A 17724-nucleotide genomic window follows, 5' to 3' on the forward strand; every position below is an offset into this window, starting at 1 on the left:
GCAAACCTCACCAGCCTTTCTGGCAGCCACCTGGCTCCATCAGCGCCCTGTGGAAAAACACAAACATGCCCTCTTCCCCAAACCAATACAGGGTCGGGGCCATTCCATTGTCCAGTTAAAGGATCCTTCCACCTGACTTGGGCGTAGGTATCCTGTGACTGAGGATGCCACATTCTATCTGCCACAGAGCGGTCATTTTTATCCAAATTCAAAAAGTTTAAAATGAAAAGAGTATGATGTCCTTGTGGGTTATACGGTATCCCAGTTTTATGCTCAATGCCCAATTACAAACAGAAATGTTGGAACCCCTGACTGGTATAGCCAGAGCCATTATCTGTTTTTATAATGTTAGGGATCCCAGCTATGGAAAAGCAAGTCAAGCAATGAGTTATAACATTTTTTGTGGCTTCCCCTGTTTGCGCAGTAGCCATAATAAAGCCAGAAAATATATCTATTGTAACATGTACATACCTTTGCCTGCCAAAATCTGCAACATGAGTAATGTCCATTTGCCACAATTGGTTAGGCTTCAGCCCTCTAGGATTAACCCCATAATGAGGAACAATTTGTGTTTGAGGAAGTAAACCTGCTTCACTATCCCCCAGCAAGTGACCGGCAGTTTGCAGTAGTCTAGCCACGAAATCCTGATATGGCTCATCCGGACCTTGCCTGATTTTAGACAAATCCTCAGTCTGCCTACCACTAGACGGCAGTTTATACCAGGCTCTTCGGGCTGCAGCACTGATCTGCGCATAGGCCGTAACATCATACTGCAACTGCTGAACAATATCCCTATATTGTCCTTCACCAGCTAACATATCAAAATCTATGGGTATATTTTGTGCTCTGTTGGTATTCACTGTCACCTGGCACTGTTCCTCATACTCAGATTTCCACAACAGATAATCTCCCCCTGAAAGGCAAGCACGTGCCATGTGTTTCCAATCTCCAGGAGGAAGCGCATCCATGGACAGGGATTCTAACAAAGCCAGAGTAAAAGTGGCAGTGGGACCATACTGAGCACAAGCAGTCTTTAGTTCCTTAAGCTGCTTAAAAGGCACAGGTGCATGAGACTGCACCCTGTTGCCCTGCTGATCAACTTGCTCAGAAACTGGGAAGACCTGAAATCCATGCACTGACTCTCCTCGCTCTACCACGGCCCCAATGGCCTGTTGTAGTGGAGATTGCATGGTTCTAAGCAGGTTCACAGTGTCTAACTCTGTCCTTAATTGCTTAATTTCCCAGTGATCAGGCAAAGCAATTAAAGGTGGACACTTCTCCTGATCATACTCAACTGTCTCCTCTCCTAGGGCAGACTCATCCTCAGGGTCAAGAGATCCCTCTTCTAGCCCCAGACGGCAGCATCTAACTCTGTCCTTAATTGCTTAATTTCCCAGTGATCAGGCAAAGCAATTATAGGTGGACACTTCTCCTGATCATACTCAACCATCTCCTCTCCTAAGGCAGACTCATCCTCAGAGTCAAGAGATCCCTCTTCTAGCCCCAGACGAGGGTCCTCATAAAAGAGTGGATCTGGCTCCGGTGGAGCAGAAGGTTTGTTTCACTTTTATCCCAGCCATGGCTTGTCAGATTCTCCTCTTTAGTCTCAGCCTTTGCTCCTCAGGCCCCAAGCATATTCCTTACAAAAACTGAGCGACTGTTTCCTTGCCCCATCTTCTCCCAAGATAAATACTCGCCGCTCCCCAATTGTACCGAGTGCACTCACTTAACTTCTCCAGCGGTGTCCTTCACTTTTTCCCCTACTTTTCAGGTCCCTGTTCTGGGTGCCACTTGCCAGTGCCAGCCGGCCAAGATGGACAGTACCTGAAAGGGGGAGTGAGGATTGAAAGAAAAATAAGAGACAGAAAAGATGCTTGGGACGGCTGACAGTAGTGCCTTCAGCCCCGGTTTATTTCACCTCTGCCTTTTTATAGGGAAGAACTCAATTAGTTTCAACAGCTGTTTTTCCCCACCTGTATCTGAGGGTCAAGGAGTGGTCAGATCAAAGGCTTCTTTGATCCTTTTGTTCACCACTATTGCCTCCAGGTCAGGTATTGTGAGGTTCTCCACATAAACACATCCCTCCTGAATAGGCAGATTAAGTACTGGTATGTATAACTCAAACTCAGTAAACAAGGCTGCCACAGCTCAATGCACATAATAGATTAGCAGCTCCCAACAGGATTCTGTTCTTAACTTTACAATAGATTGTCTTTGAACTAAGAGAGATGATTTCTTTTTAACTTCAATGATAAAGGAGACATATATATGATAGAAAAGACCAAAGAGGGGCTGGAGTGATGACTCAGCAGTTAAAAACACTTGCTGTTCTTCCAGAAGACCACAGTTTGGTTCCCAGCACCCACATGATATCTAACTATCTGTAACTCCAGTTCCAGGGGGTCCAACATCTTCTTCTGGCCTCTGCAGGGCATTGCATGCACGTGGTACACTTATACACATTCAGGCAAAACACTCATACACAAAAAATAAAAATAATAAATAAAAATTTTAAAAATGACCAAAGAACTGAAGGTTCTGATAAAGGTTTTCCTATAACTGCTGTTTCTGTTGTTTCTTAAGTAGTAGCCAAACCACTGAATTTCCTAAACAAAAGGGAATTTTGAACAAAATTAAAACATTTAAACATTTTTTTTAAAGGAAGAAAACAGGTTTCAGATGCCCCTCAACCATCACTCAGCAAACTAACGGTAGATAATTGAACTGAGCACTGAAGTTTTTTTTTTAATTATTTTTATTTTATGTATATGCATGTATTCCCTGCATGAAGGTAAGTGCACCCATGTTGTGCAATGCCTGCAGAGGACAGAGGAGGCTGTCTAATCCCCTGGAACTGGAGTTAAGGACAGTTGTTAGCTGCTATGTGGGTGCTGGGATTTGAACCTGGGTCTTCTGCAAGAACAGTCAGTGTTCTTAACCACTGAGCCATCTCCCCATCCCTGCATTGAAGTTTTTTTTCTAGAACACAGGTTGTATTTAAGAGAAGCTGTTTTGTTAGTAATAGACCCATGGTTTCTCTCACTTTTTGAACCCTCAGATTTTTGACAAAATGTGACAGTCGTGCTCATATCAACAGGATCCTGAATAATTAATCAAAATTACTTGTGAGGAAAGGTACAACATAAAACAAAGTAAATGAAAACTAAACAACCCAAAATGCTGTAACAGCATATTGCAACTAGTTTAGGGGATAACAATTATCACTACTCACTTAATTGTCCTCCTACCACTCTAAGAATAGATAATAGAGAGAGAACTCCTACTGCATTTATCCTCCCTGGATACTCCATAACCCAAGGAGTATCCTTGGTTACACACATATAGATGGAGGGGTTTGTTTTTATTGTGCCAATGATGACCTTCACATTATCTTTAGTGTCACTATCACTGTGGCTGGTCTCATCATCTTCTTTAGTGCATATCTATGTAGTGATAACGACACAAAGGAAAATTAAAATGCAAATAAGTTAGAACTTTCAGCAGGTGCTCAAGGAGGCCAGTGGTGTTGGACCCATTGGAGATAGAGTTAAGGGTGGTTGTGAGCCTCCTGATTTGAGTACTGGGAACTGAACTTGAGATCTCTGCAACAGCAGTACTTAACTGCTGAGTCAACTCTCCAGCCCCTTGCAGTCTTAAGTGATGAAAATAAAGTTGAGACAAAGCTTAGTAAACAGCTTTACCTCATAACCTGTCCATTGCCCCTCTTCCACATCAAGGTCATTAGGTAAGAGCCTTGATAACTTTGGGAAATAGGTTTTGCGTGCAGTAGTTGGTAGCTTTCACACATTAATAAAGCCACCAGATACCCTGAAGAGGTTTGAGAGTTGGTTCTAGAATATTTTAGTGGCTCTGGTTGTTGACTATAATCCTTAATTCACTTTTACTATTTCTGGCAGCTTTTTTCTTTCTTTGAAAACCTCAAAGAGAAGTCTTGAGTGTGGTGGTGCACATGTGCAATCCCAGCACTGGTGAGGTGGAGGTGAGAGGATTATGAGTTCAAGGCCAGCCTGTACTGCATAGTGAGTTCTAGGACCATGGGCTACAGAATGAAATTCTGTCTCTTGTCTATCCTCCTTACATCCCTACCACAAACTCCCCATCTTAAAAAAGGATTATATGCATCTATGTCTCATCCAACTTAGCTCTTCCATGCTACTGCCCTGGCTTCAGGATAGGCACATTGCAGCTACTTGAAAAAAAATCATTAACTTGATAGTAAATCCTCATATTCCATACTTTCAAATTCACCAACTTACTAAAAATTAGTTGTAATACCCAAACCAATACGTTCAGTGCATTTTTGGTCATTTGAAGGCACATGTAGAGTGGCAAAAAATTTGTTACCTCTTGTGCACTTTCTCAGTTGAGTTTAAACTAAGTGATCCTCTGCTGTCTTTTCAACTCTCATACTTTAAGCACATATCCTCTGCATTGTCTATCTAATGTCAGTTTTCACATTTATGCTCTTTTGTTGGTCACCCCTGAGGTTAGTGCAAAAATTCTGTCTAGTGTGTCTAAGTACACAAAGGCTGTGCTGTGCCTTATGGAGAAAATGTGTGTTAGATAAACTTTGTTCAGGTGTGAGTTGTATTGCCTTTGGTCAAGCATTTAGTGTCAAAGAATCGACAATATACTTAAATAAAGGGACTTTAAACAGAAACATACACACAAATCACAGTTATGTCTTGATTGGTTGTTACAAATGTGAACAGAGGCTCACAAAAACCTAACCTTCTATTTATACTAGGCATACAGGTTCAGTGTTTACTAATTTAGTGATTAGAGTAAATTTGCAGAACATTGTGGTGCTGAATGCTGTAAACCAATTATATCTGTATAACACACAGAACAGAGATTTCTCAAATAAAAATAACAGTACCTTTTATACAAGTCTCACCATAAAATCTTATTAAAATTATTTGGTCTTGAGTACTTAGAAATACTAGGCCTCAGTATGAGATTTTAAAAAAACAAAAATCTCCAGCAATATCAGACTAATTACATTCTCTTTTTTCTTTTTTGGCATGTTTATATTCTTGTGAAGTAACTGATGTGAACTGAATCATATTTCAATCTGAATAAAACATTTGCTGTGGTCTTTCATTGTTTTTTTTTTTTTTTTTTTTTTTTTTTTTTTTAAGATAGGGATTCATGCAGCCCAGGCTAGCCTCAAACTCAGTATATAGCCAAGGATCATCTTGAATTCCTTGTTTTCCTGCCTCTGCTTTCTAAATTCTGGGATTATGGTCATGTGCCACCATGCCTGGTTTGTGTGGTGCTGAGTATTGAACTTGGGACTTTGTACATGCTGGTCAGTCACTCTACTAACTGAGCTACATCCCCAGCCCTATCTTTTTAAACAAGATGGCGATACACAGGAGGGATGGCATCACATTAAGTAGGTTTATAACTGCTTGGAGTCCACTATATAAAGTGACCTGGTTATATCCAAGTATGGTGGCATATACCTATAATCCTAGTGTTTGGAAAGCAGGAAGACTGCTACAAGTTTTATGCCAGCCTGGTCTACATAGAGAATTCTAGACCAGCCAGGGGTATATAATGAGACCACAATCAAATAAACCAATGAATACATAAATAGTCAGATGATCCAGTTAAAGAAACCATGCAAAGATGTAAGAATGGTTCTATTTATATTTTGTGGTACTGTATTGAGCCTTATTTTTCCCAAACCTTTTCTTTTTAAAATCTGAACCAGTGACTTTTACAAAGAAATAATAAACATGCTCAACACAGCTAAGAAACCATATAAGAACAAAATGATAGGAGGTACCTGACTCATAACTCTTCACAATAATTAGGCAGCCATTCACAGACAAAAGTGGCTTTATGGACACTTTGAAGTCCAAATAGTAGGTTATGAAAGCCTGGTGTACTCCAAGATCAAGGAAGACTATTACAAGAAAGCAGGCCTGTGTCTAGGTGGTAGGCTTGCTGATCATAGTCCTGGCTACAGACCTTGAGACAGTCCTGCCCCCATGGACTCAGCAACTCCTGTTTGGCCTTGGTCCAGCCATTAAATTCATCTGACAAGGAACTCAAAAAGAGATAAGCCCATTTATGTCTTGAGTAACAGGCCTGGTGGCATTGGTCCTGGATGTGGACCCTGAAAGGGTCCATGAACTGACACCAAACCCCCTCACTTGTTTGGCAACTTTTCTGGATTCATGGGGGCATACTGGAATTATGTCCATACTTGCCTTTGGAGGCAAGTTTGTTGAACCAAGTCCTACAGCACATATTGAAATTGTCTTTTATTTCAGCCATGGTCTGGCTGTGGTCCTGCCTGTACAGTGATCTACCCATAAGCACATCAATCTTTGTGTCATAGACAGGTATGTCAGGCATGGTTTGACTGTGGGTCATGGAACAGCACCGCATTTCAGTTCTATTTCTTCTCATCCGTGGTCCAGGAAAGTCTTGCTAACTTGGAATTGTACTGAGTAACATGTGCATCTGTAAATCTACAAGGTGGGGCTACCAACTATGGTTTGACTGTGGACCCTAAAGTAGCCCTATGAGCCAGATCTAGGTTTGCTCAATTGCAATGAAGTGTAGTTCTGTTCACCTAGGAACCCAGAAAAGTCATGCCTGTACATGTCTCCAGAGTGAGGCTTGTTAATTTCACTCACATACATGGACCTTGAAGCAACCCTGTGACTTGGTTCCAGATCTTCTCAGGCCAAAGTTAGCACAAAATAGGAAACAAAAGATATTAGGGTAGAAGTAAATGAAATAGAGACTAGAAAGGCCACTGGAAAAAAATCAATGGAAGAATTTTTTTTTTTTTTACACTGACAAAACTTTTGCTATATTGAGAAAACAAGACAGACTCAAGGCTTAAGGCGTGGTGGTACAACACCATTAGTCCTGTCACTTGAGAAGCCAGGGCAGGGGGAATCTCTGAGTTTGAGGTCAACCAGGGTTTACACAGTGTGACCCTGTCTCAAAAATAAAAATAAAATCAATCAAAAAACAAGAAAAAGAGACAAAGGAATCAGATACCTAAAACTATAAATGAAAGATAAGTCCTTACAATAATATAATACAATAAAAAGGATCATGATACTATGAAAAATTATATGGTAACAAATTGGATGACCTAGAAAAGATGGATAAATTCCTAGAAATATACAGTGTATTAAAACTAAGTCATGAAGAAATAGTAAATCAGACAAACCAATAGCAAGTCAGATGAAGTAGTAACCAAAAACTCTCAACAAGGGAACACTCAAGACCAGATGTGTTTCACAGGTGCACTCTACTAAGCATTTAAAGAATTAACTTCTAAGAGGAAGGAATACTTCCAGCTGATTTGGTGATGCCAGGGTTACTCTTGTTTGAACAGATTAGGATACTGAAAAAAAAATAAAGCTATAGGCCAAAATTACTGATCAAGAGAGATGTGGAAAAATTTCAAGAAAATACCAGACACCAAATGCAACAGAGTATTAAAAGGTACATACAAGAAAAATATTATCTACTCTAACCAAGTACAACCTGTCCTTCCAATGCAAGAATAGTTCAAGATGCAGAAACCAATAAACACAGTATACATCATATGATAAGATAAAGTTGTTGCATAATATGTATCTAATCAACATGTTAAATTTACATTTTTTGTGTGTGTTTCAAAAATTTTTATTTTGTGTGTCCACATACACAGTGTTTGAACAGAGTCACAGACAGTCAGTCAGTTCTCTCCTTCTACCATGTGGGCTTAGCACCAGGTACCTTTATCCACTGAACAATATGGCAGGCCCTTTGCTTAAAATTTTAAGTTGTGTGTGTGAGAGAGGGATGGTAGAGGGGGAGGGAGAGAGAGGGAGACAGGCCATAGCAGCATGTCTAGCTCAGAGGACAACTTTGGACAGTTGGTTCTCACCTTCCAACTTGTTGAGGCAGGATCTCTATTTTTATGCTGCATACTCCAGGCTAGCTGGCATACAAGCTTCCAGGCCATTCTACTGTCTCTGCTTCCCATCTCACCATAGGAGTATGGGGATTACACTACCACATCCATCTTTTTTTCTGAACATTAAAAAATTCATTTATTTATTTGTTTATTTATTGTGTATGTCTTAGGTGTTCATGTGGAAGTCAGAGAATAACATGGAAGTCAGTTCTCTCATTTCACCATGTGGATCCTAGGAATTGAACTCAGGTCATCAAGCTTGGTTGCAAGTGCCTTAACCCACTGAGTTATCTTGCCAGTTCCATTCTATACAGGGTCTTGGGATCAAACTTGGGTTGTGAGGTTTGCATTGCTAGCACGTTTACCCACTGAACCACCTACCTGACACTCAACATGTTATGTATCTTAAATAAACACATACAATTTTTATGTGTCAAATGTGAGAAGCTATGTCTAATTTGATAATAATCAGATAGTCTTGCTGGTTTCTAATATACCCATTTAAAATTTTTTTAATTGAATTTTTGTGTATTTCATACAGAACATCTCAATCAATCTTAATCATCTTTATACTCCCTTCCCCACTGGCACCCTCCCATAGTCACCCCGCTGCAATTCATACACTCTGTCACTTGTGTTAAAGCCTGTTGTGTCAAGTTAGTGCCCCGAGATGTTCAACAGTGCAAGTTCTTCTACTGAGGTCTAATTAGCCTATCTAGAATCGCTCACTTTAGGAAGAGCAGCTCTTCCTCACCCAACAGTAATCAGTTGCCAATAATTCTTCGGCTAAGATTGGGATCTTCTGTCCATTTCCCCAGTTCTGAATGGACCCAATTTTACAGTATGAAATTTAGTAGAGATGCACATGCTTAGCATAAAAGCAGTTATATATGTTAAAAAGGTTATCTATTCTATTTAGTATATATCTTAAGAATTTTACTTGGTATTATCCAACATGAATAGACTGTAAAGTTTGAATGCACAAATAGAAGATTTATCCTTGGCTGAACTAATGAAATGGTATGCAGAATGAGTAGCTGGCATTCTGACTTCACTGTGTTTCAGTCAGGCAGCTTCTGGAAGACTGCATTCATTTTGGAATGTCACACATTAAAAGATTTCCAAACAAAATTCACAGAATGAGACTGGTGTGGGGACTCTAAATCAAGTCACGTGAGAAATTGGGACAATTTGTCTCATCCTACAGAGAGAGGATTTAGGCCTAGCATGATAGTGGGCAGAAGAATCACTGTCTTCAAGAGTTTGAAGGCCTATCATGAGGAAGCAACATTAGATTCATTATATTAATGGTTCAGAGGAATTGAGCTAGAATAAATGGTTAAAAAGTATATCAAGACAGCTCTCTAAGCACAAGTAGAAAATTTCTAATAGCAGAGCTATTTGAAGATTTGATAGGTTTCCTTGGGAGATAATTAATTCACCACCAATAAAAAATCACTTAATCAGACACCACAATTATTATAAGCAATTCAAATGCAATATGATTATATAATAGTTCCTGTGATTAAACTCTAAACAATTTGAACATGTCTGAACATATTTAAAGCCCAATTTTCAAAAGGCTATTTTACTTGAATGTATAGATCTTCTCCTTTTCTTGCTTCTAAAAATATTTCCACAAAAAGTCAGGGAAAAAACAAGAAAGAAGTGAATTCTCTGTCAGTAATAATCTGTCCATCTATCTATCTCTGCTTTAAAGCTCTAACAGGAATTTATGTGAGAAAAAACTTGATCATGAGTTAAATACACATTCTCAGTGCAGTTCAGTTTTCAGTGGACATCATTATCCTAACACCACATATATTCTAGTGTTCTTAGAAGTCTTCCCTTTGGCCATTTGCCATATTTTATGGGTTCTCCCATGTTGGTGATTATCCATCTTCATTGCCCCACTTACAGTATGACAAGTGTCATGATCATCGGTGCTGCTTACTTTGTCCTCTTGAAGAACATCATTCAGGTAGAAAAATGACTGCATGGCTAGAGAAAAGTGACATAACAATAAACACTCCTGAGAGTTATTGCTCTCAGCACCAGACTGTATGTAACTCAAAACAGAAACTCAAGTAGTATTCTGTTTTTAAAGGGCAATCCAGGAGCAAAAAACAAATGACTGAAGAACTATGATGGAATTCTGAAAATGTTTTGAGCAGAAAAGAATATTGAAACAGGAGGTTATATTAAGAGTCACCTAGACCAACTTCTTCATTTGATATATTGAGAAACTGAAACTGAGATGAATTTGTCTTCGTCATAGTTCTATAGCCAGGTACTTGTTCTAGTTCAACTGCTTCAAAAAATTGTAACTGCAACTGCTTCACTTAATATATGAATTTTGCTTTCTAAACATGTTATTTGGCCTTATAGTTACCTTTACAAAGTTTCAGTTTTGGATTTTTTTTTACCAAGTTTCTTTTACTTTTTGGTTCAGACCACAATTACTAGCCTAATTTTGATTCCCAATATTCATAATAGAAAGAGATTTGCCAGTGGTAATTATTTGAACTATACTAAGATTATGACCATAAACCAGCCACAATAGAAAATGTGTGTAAGCAGGAATGGTTGTTCTTACACTCTTACACTCTGATCTCCTTAGTAAATAAATGGGCTCTGAGAGATAGCCAAATTGAAAACATTTTCTCCTTGAATTTCTGGGAACTCAGTTCTCAGTTCTCTGAGATAGAATACATTGTGGTTCATTCACTAGTGTTAGCAACTCTGATGCACCTGGCCTTGGGAGAATCTTGGCTGAAAACCAAGTGCAAAGCAGAATTGTTATCCACCATGGTTATTCCATAACCAAGGCTGCAGAACAACAGGAGACATTAAGATCCTAAAGAAAGTTTTTCTTGTTGTAGCAGCACTTTTTTTCTTGAGACAGAAAAAATGATCACATTACTAGTTTCAGTCAGTGAGAAGTCCAAAGGCTCCAAAGGTTGGAAAAGTAAGCATGATAACTTACTGGCTACTGCTCTAGAATGCACCATAGCAGGGTACACTTCTGCACAGTTCATCAAAACATATAGCAAGATCATCTGTGATGTACTTCTTGTTCATTTGGATTGGAATCAGCTTTGTCATCACAAAGGTGGCAATTGTTAATGTGAATAAAATGTTGCCCAACTTACCCCAATGAGTCGTCCTCCTGCTTACCAGTGTTATCTGTAATCATGAAAAACAAAATGTGAAAACGCAAACGAAAAACAGAGGACAGTGGGAAAGAGACGGAGGGGGTAGTTGCACCTCTTGCACTCAATTGGCTAGTGGCAGGAAACCCTAACAAGCAGAACAATGATGTCACTGTACCAAAGCATAGCCAACATTTTGTTCACAACTTACAGACTAGTTGGAGGAGAAGCAGTAACATTACTCTATTTTGGAATTAGGGCCTATGGTGCTATTGTCTCCTTTAAACTAATGAAGAGATAAGAGGGAAGACAATATATTAATACTTTTTCCTCCTTCGCTACTTTTAAAATGTGCTGAGATGTTTTACTATTCTAAGATTCTAGAATTTGTTTTCTCCCAAAGCATTTGGGGTTTAAATGTTTAAAAATAAAAATACACCACAGGGTAAAAGCCAGTGTGGTGACATAAGCATGTAACCCCAGGACTCAGGAGGCTGAGGCAGGATTATTTAAGTTTGAGGCCTCCATGAGCTATGTAGTGAGCTCTAGGTCAGCCTAGACTATATAGCAGTAAACTGCCTAAAGAAACAAAACCAGCCTTTTAGTTAAAACCACTATCTTCCAGTGATTCACCAAAAATGACAAACAAAGGCAAAAGGAGAAGAGGATCCTGATAACATGTTCTCTAGACATTTTAGGAAACATTGGGTTGTTCCTTTGGCCACATATATGTGAATCTACAAAAGGGTGATATTGTCAACATCAAGGGAATGGGTGCTGTTCAGAAAGGAATGCCCCATAAATGGCACCTTGCTAAAACAGGAAGAGTCTACAGTATCACTCAGCATGCAAGTTTTGAGCAAGATTCTTGCAAAGAGAATTAATTTGCATATCAAGCCTATCAAGCTCACTCTAAGAACAAAGATAATTTCTTGAAATGGGTGAAGGAAAATGGTCTGGAAAAGCAGTATGCTAGGAGGAAAGGTGCCTTGGTTCTTCTGAAGGGCCAGCCTGCTCCACCCAGAGAAGCACCTTTGTGAAAACCAAGGGAAAGAAACCAGAGCTGCTGAAGCTCATTCTCTAGGAATTCATGGTTTGTCAGAGATATAAAATGAAAAGGCCTAGACTGGGAAAGAAAGGAAGGACAGAAGGAAGGCAAGAAGAAATGAAGGAAGAAAGGAAGGAAACAGCAACAATAAAAACAGAAATACCAGGGAAAAGTGTGGGGGTTTGGGGTGAGCTCAGAGGTATTATACTTGCCTAGTGTAGAGGAGGCCCTGGGTTTGATGCCCAGCACTGTGAAAGAAACAAGAACAAAATAAAATGAGGATTAGTAAATATATAAACCAAAATGCAAATAAAGCATGTATATTTAATGTGCTAAAGGTCAAAGGACTTTGAAGACATCTTCACATTTATCATTGCATGTTCTAGGAGGTAATGAAGCAGGAATACACTGATTTTGTGGAAGATGAGACTGTTGTGTGGGAAGGTTAAGCTACTTTCTTAAGGTAAAAAAGAAAAGAATCCAAAGTTATGTTAAATGTGTCGATTTATCAGGCTTGTTGAGTAGGTTGTTCAGTTTGCTCTAGGAGCAATACCCACATAAGAGGAGAAAAACAGAAAGGGAAACTGTCAGTTCATACTGGAACAATCTAGTCTTGTGTAACAATTCTCCTTTTCAACAGTCTCCACCTGTTTAGAATGGAATGCTGATTTATGCTTAAAAATGGCCATATTGTTTATCATTCTGGCTGCCTTTGGTTACAGAGAATTATTGATTTAGTTTTACAGTTTTGTAGAAAACTGGGGATCCCAGCATGGCAAAAAGGGACATTACTTAGAAATGAGGGGAGAGGTGGCATGAGAAACAAAAAGCCTGGGGAGATAAGAGGTGGTTTCCTCTTTGCTTCTGGGGACTTTGAAAGAAACAGTTTGAACATCTCTGAACTGATGACCAAAGGGGGATAGCCCTTCCTCCTTACGATAGTGATAGAAAGTAGGTCTTTACCTTTGAAAAACCAGCGTTCTTCATCTTCGAACTCCGGGAGCCCCCTTGAAGTACATTCTGCATCAGACAACTTTGCTTACTGCTCTTCAGACATAGCTGTGAAATAACGTTTCTGAAATTCCGAACAGGGTGGAGGGAGATCTGCTGGAAGAACTGATACCCAAGTCTAGGTGAGTGGAGTGAATAAAGGTCTGAAGACTTGGCCCAGAGCGTCAAGTTTTCATCACAGCCTTTCAAATACACATTTGTGATGTGGTGGAGGGTGGAGTTGGGGTGTGGCCAGGGTAAGGGAGCCGAGTCTAGAAAGCCCTGGGTTTGCTGGTGGTGAGTAGAGCCAGAGATTGTCACGCCTCTGTCCTAATGGCCTACCTTCCTTAGAGGCTTTAGAAAACATTTGCACCGAAGTTTTCTCTCAGTTAGGATCGAAGTATTAAGAAAACCTCTGTGATCTACTTAACATTGTAGGAGGCTCTATATACTTTCTTTCACTGAATCAGGTGCTGGTCCTCCGTATTTTATAACTGTGGCAAGATTTCACCATGGAACTTGTCTTTTCCAGTCCACTCTTGTAGACATCCCCCCCTTCTTGTGTAGAATGGGCTAGGTGGGAGTCAGTGGGCGGCGGTGTTGGTAGGAAGATGTGTATGGCAAAAGGTGAGGTTTGTGGGTGAGGAAGTAGGATGCGGGTAAGCAGGGGTTTCGTGGGCATGTGAGAATGTCACACCAATATAGTACTCTAAACACTACCATCCTCCTCTGAGGGCCTAGAAAACACTGGTGTCTAGCTTCTCTCCCAGCTAGGATGGAAACATTAAACAAGTATCTGTGATGTAGTTAACACTAGGTCATGAGAGTCACTCCTAGTCTTCCTTTCACTGTGTGAGATACTGGAATTCCTTACCTTGAAAAGGACAGAAGGTCAGGGGTGGGCAGTAGGATTAAGAAGCTGAAGAGTGAGGTGTGTGGTGGGGTGTAGACCCGGGAGACTCGAGAGTGGGATGGTGTGGTGGTGGGGGGTAGTGTGATATAGGAAGAGAGGATGTCATACCTCTATTGCATGCTGAAGGCCACCGTTCTCTGAGGGCATAGAAAATACTGGCACACACATTTTCCTTCAGTTAATATAGAAGAGCTAAGAAATTTCTGTGATGTAGCTAATATTTTATTTGAAGAGGGGCAGTCACTCTTATGCTATTCCTTTCACTGTGCTAGGTACTGAAACACCTTACCTTATAAGGGTGGTAAGACCCTGCTGGGGAGCTTGACACATTCTCAACCAACCTGTACAGGCTGCAGTACAGTAGAGCAGAGAAGGTTGGCTCTGAGTCAGTGGACTGCAGGTGGTGGGGATAGCAAAGAGGGTTAGTATGGGGAAGACAAGGTAGGGAGTGGCAGTTTATGGGAAGAGAATGTCAATATCTCTGTGGACCCTAAAGGTCTATATAGTCATTGGAATACCTGGAAAACATTTGCTCCTTGATTGTCCCACAACTAGGATGGGAGCACAGAGAAAATGTCTGTGATCTAGTTACTATTTGGGAGGGAAGGCAGTCTTATACTCTTCCTTTACTGGGTCAGGTACTGGATCTTACCTTATAAAGGTGTTAAGACTTCACTGGGGAACTTAACTCTCCTTCCAAATCTACTGGTACAGACCATTACATTTCCTTGTGGTACTTGGAGAGCACATAGAGTGGGATGGGGCTAAACTGGTGGGGAAAGGGGAGGGAGGAAAATGCCTGTGCTGGGGCCAGCTGGGGACTATAGGACTAGAGAATGTCAGACCTCTGAAGTGTCTTAAAAGGCCATCTTCACTGAAGGACCAAGAAATACTGAAACTTAGGTTCTTCAGCTATGTTAGAAACACTAGAAAATGTGATCTAGCTAATAATTTTTAAATTTTCTATGTTTTTGTATGTGTGTCTCTGTGTGGGTATGTATACATGTGCGTAAGTGTTCGCTATTGTTCTCCTGGAGAAGGAGATAAAGGATATTGTGAACTGCCTGATATGGGTGCAGGGAATCAAACTCAGGTCCTCTGCAGGAGCAGTGTACCCTCTTAACTACTGAGTGCCTAGTTAGTATTTTTCTGTGTGTAAAGGTTTGTTTCTATAGTCTTCCTTCCACAGGGTCAAGCCCTCACTGGAGAGCTTGATTCTTCTTCCAAACCAAACCATCAAATCTAATCTAATCTAATCTAATCTAATCTAATCTAATCTAATCTAATCTAATTTAATCTAATCTAACCTAATCTAATCTAACCTTACCTAACCTTTTGATTTTGAAGCATTACTCAGAGGAAAACAGAAAGTGGGATGGTGTTGGGTAGAGGGAGGTAAGAGGGTGTGACTGGGGTAAGGGGGAGGAGTGAGATGAGGGATGATATATATGTAGGACTAGAGAAAAACCACACCTCTCTTATATTCTAAAGGTCCATTGTGGTTGGAGGGCCTAGAAATATTGATGGCTGATATATTCTCGCTTAACTAGGATGGAAGAACAAAGAAAATTTTGCACTTATGTTCTTTCACAACTTCTAAAGGTGCCAACACCTTACTGCTGACCCTGACTCTCCTCCGTGTACATTGTTGGATAGACATGTCCTCCAAAAAGGACTAGCAACAGTTGGATGTCTGAACCATAAGAGGCTCCATGGAAAGGGAAGGAGACAGTCACCCCTCCCACCCAATCCTTCAGCTTCAATTACATGAGGAGGAGGGTCTAAGGATAAACACTGAAGAGGCCAGGGAGGAGGCAGGTGCTTTGCTATTTTGGGTCAGAGGGCCAGAGGTCATGGATCTGGAAAGCTCAGCTAAGATGTAGAGAAGAAAGCCCATGGGTGTCCACGCCTTTGTAAGTAACCCCTCTGCACTGTCATAGTTCTGTTGGCAAGCCCGAATAAATTCTTTATTCCATAAACTGTAATTTGGAAAACCATTGTGTTGGCTGGTTTGGTTGGTGGGTCGTAAGGACAGCATGGGGCCTAGGAGCCAAGAGTGCATTCAATGCGGGCCTCCCAGAAGTAAATTTGACCTTACATACGTGCACAGACTTTTAGATTTTCTAGCAGTACTTGTGGAGCACAGCAGATGTGATGTAGGTAAGGATGGTGATGAGGGTGTGGAGGCATAGGCCTGAGGAATCTGGGAAGGACAAAGGGGTGGAATAAGGATCAAGAGGGTACAGGCTCTAGTTTCTTTCTGTTGCTGTGATAAAACACAGACCAAAACCAAACTCGGGGGAGGAAAAGGTTTATTTCACTTTACCCTATATAGTCCATATGGTCATGCACCTTCTCCCTGGCTCTTACAATCTTTCGACCTCCTCTTCTGCAATGGTCCCTGAGTCCTGAGTGGGTGAAGTTTAATATAAGGGTCCTGTCTAAGGTCCATCATTCTGCAGACTCTTTTAATCTTTACACTTTGGCCATTTGTGATCTTTTGTGTTCCTGGCCTTCTATTGCATGAGGAAACTTCATTAATGAGAATCGAGATAGTCATTAGTGCCCTCTTTATCTCTTGTTTTATGTTATGTGAGCCTTAAGTGTAGAGGTTGTAGTGTGGATGTGCCACTTAGGCTTGGGCAATTCACAGACAATATCTGTATGTGACCTGTAGTGGTACTCTGTAATAGTCTCTGTCTGGTGCAAAAGAAACTTCTTTGATGAGTGATGACTGGGATATTTGTAAATATAAGGACACATACTTTTCACATAGTAAGAAATTACTTTAGTCTAGGGATGTGACAATCTTGGGGTTTTGTCTAAGATCTATGACCTTTCTAGCCAAGAGTATTTGGTTATGTTTACAGTACCACACTAGAGTTTCCTCCCATTGAGTGAGTTTTTAGTCTAATTAAGTAGTTGTTGATTGCCCTCAAGGCAAAAGTGCCACTACCACACCAATGTTGTATGCTGTGCTGGTCATTAATGTGCTTATTTGGTCTTGAAGCTGGTGTTGGACCATCAATTGATGTTCTAACCCTTAGCACCTTGAGTAGTGCTTTCCAAAGCTTTAAGAGCTAGCCTTCAGGAAAAGTGGTTTCCAGGTCAGTTCCAGCTCCTTTACTGCAAATCCTGTGTCTGAAGTATGTTCTGACTTCAGCAATAGGGTCTTACCTTCAAGTTCTGGGAGACAGTCAAGGGTTGTGGCAATAGCCTATGTAATTTTCGGAGTCTCTTGAACCACCCTGGCCAACAACTCAAAGGAAGTTTTCTCCTGTTTGGCACTGTTTCTTGTTATGTAGCCTTTAGCTATACACATGGACTCATGTAAAGATATTTTGCATGTAATTTGTCATTAGGTGGTTGGACTGATATGATTCCATCTTTTTTTAACACTAGCTGGACATCATTTCTCTCTCCTCTCTGTCTATCTCTCTCTCCCCCTTCTCTCTTTCTTTCTCTTTCTCTCTCCGTCTCTCTCTGTCTCTCTCTCTCTCCCTGCCTAACCCTTTCACCATGACTTCCCCATTTAAAGTGTCCCAATTTCCCCCATTTTTCCTTTGATAATACAAGTCTCCTATGGGCCCATTTCTCTTGAGCTCCTTCTTTCCCCTTATTCCCCAAATTCCTTGTATAACCTCCCTTCTCCCCTCCCACTTAA

The 17724-nt window shown here is 40.5% G+C and overlaps 1 protein-coding gene across 1 annotated transcript in view; it reads right to left on the reverse strand.

The window, feature by feature from the left end:
* Window positions 1-13214, reverse strand: part of LOC103747942 (testis-specific protein TSX-like) — a 17651-nt gene extending 4437 nt beyond the window's left edge. Inside the window, 5 exon segments of the mRNA XM_008850479.1 lie at window positions 3340-3443; window positions 9876-9958; window positions 10686-10786; window positions 11110-11143; window positions 13121-13214. Coding sequence (XP_008848701.1) covers window positions 3340-3443; window positions 9876-9958; window positions 10686-10786; window positions 11110-11143; window positions 13121-13214 — 416 coding nt within the window.
* Between the last annotated feature and the right edge of the window lie 4510 nt (window positions 13215-17724).

The sequence above is a fragment of the Nannospalax galili genome, unplaced genomic scaffold, assembly GCF_000622305.1.
Source record: "Nannospalax galili isolate Female #2095 unplaced genomic scaffold, S.galili_v1.0 scaffold365, whole genome shotgun sequence".
Classification (NCBI taxonomy): Eukaryota; Metazoa; Chordata; class Mammalia; order Rodentia; family Spalacidae; genus Nannospalax; species Nannospalax galili.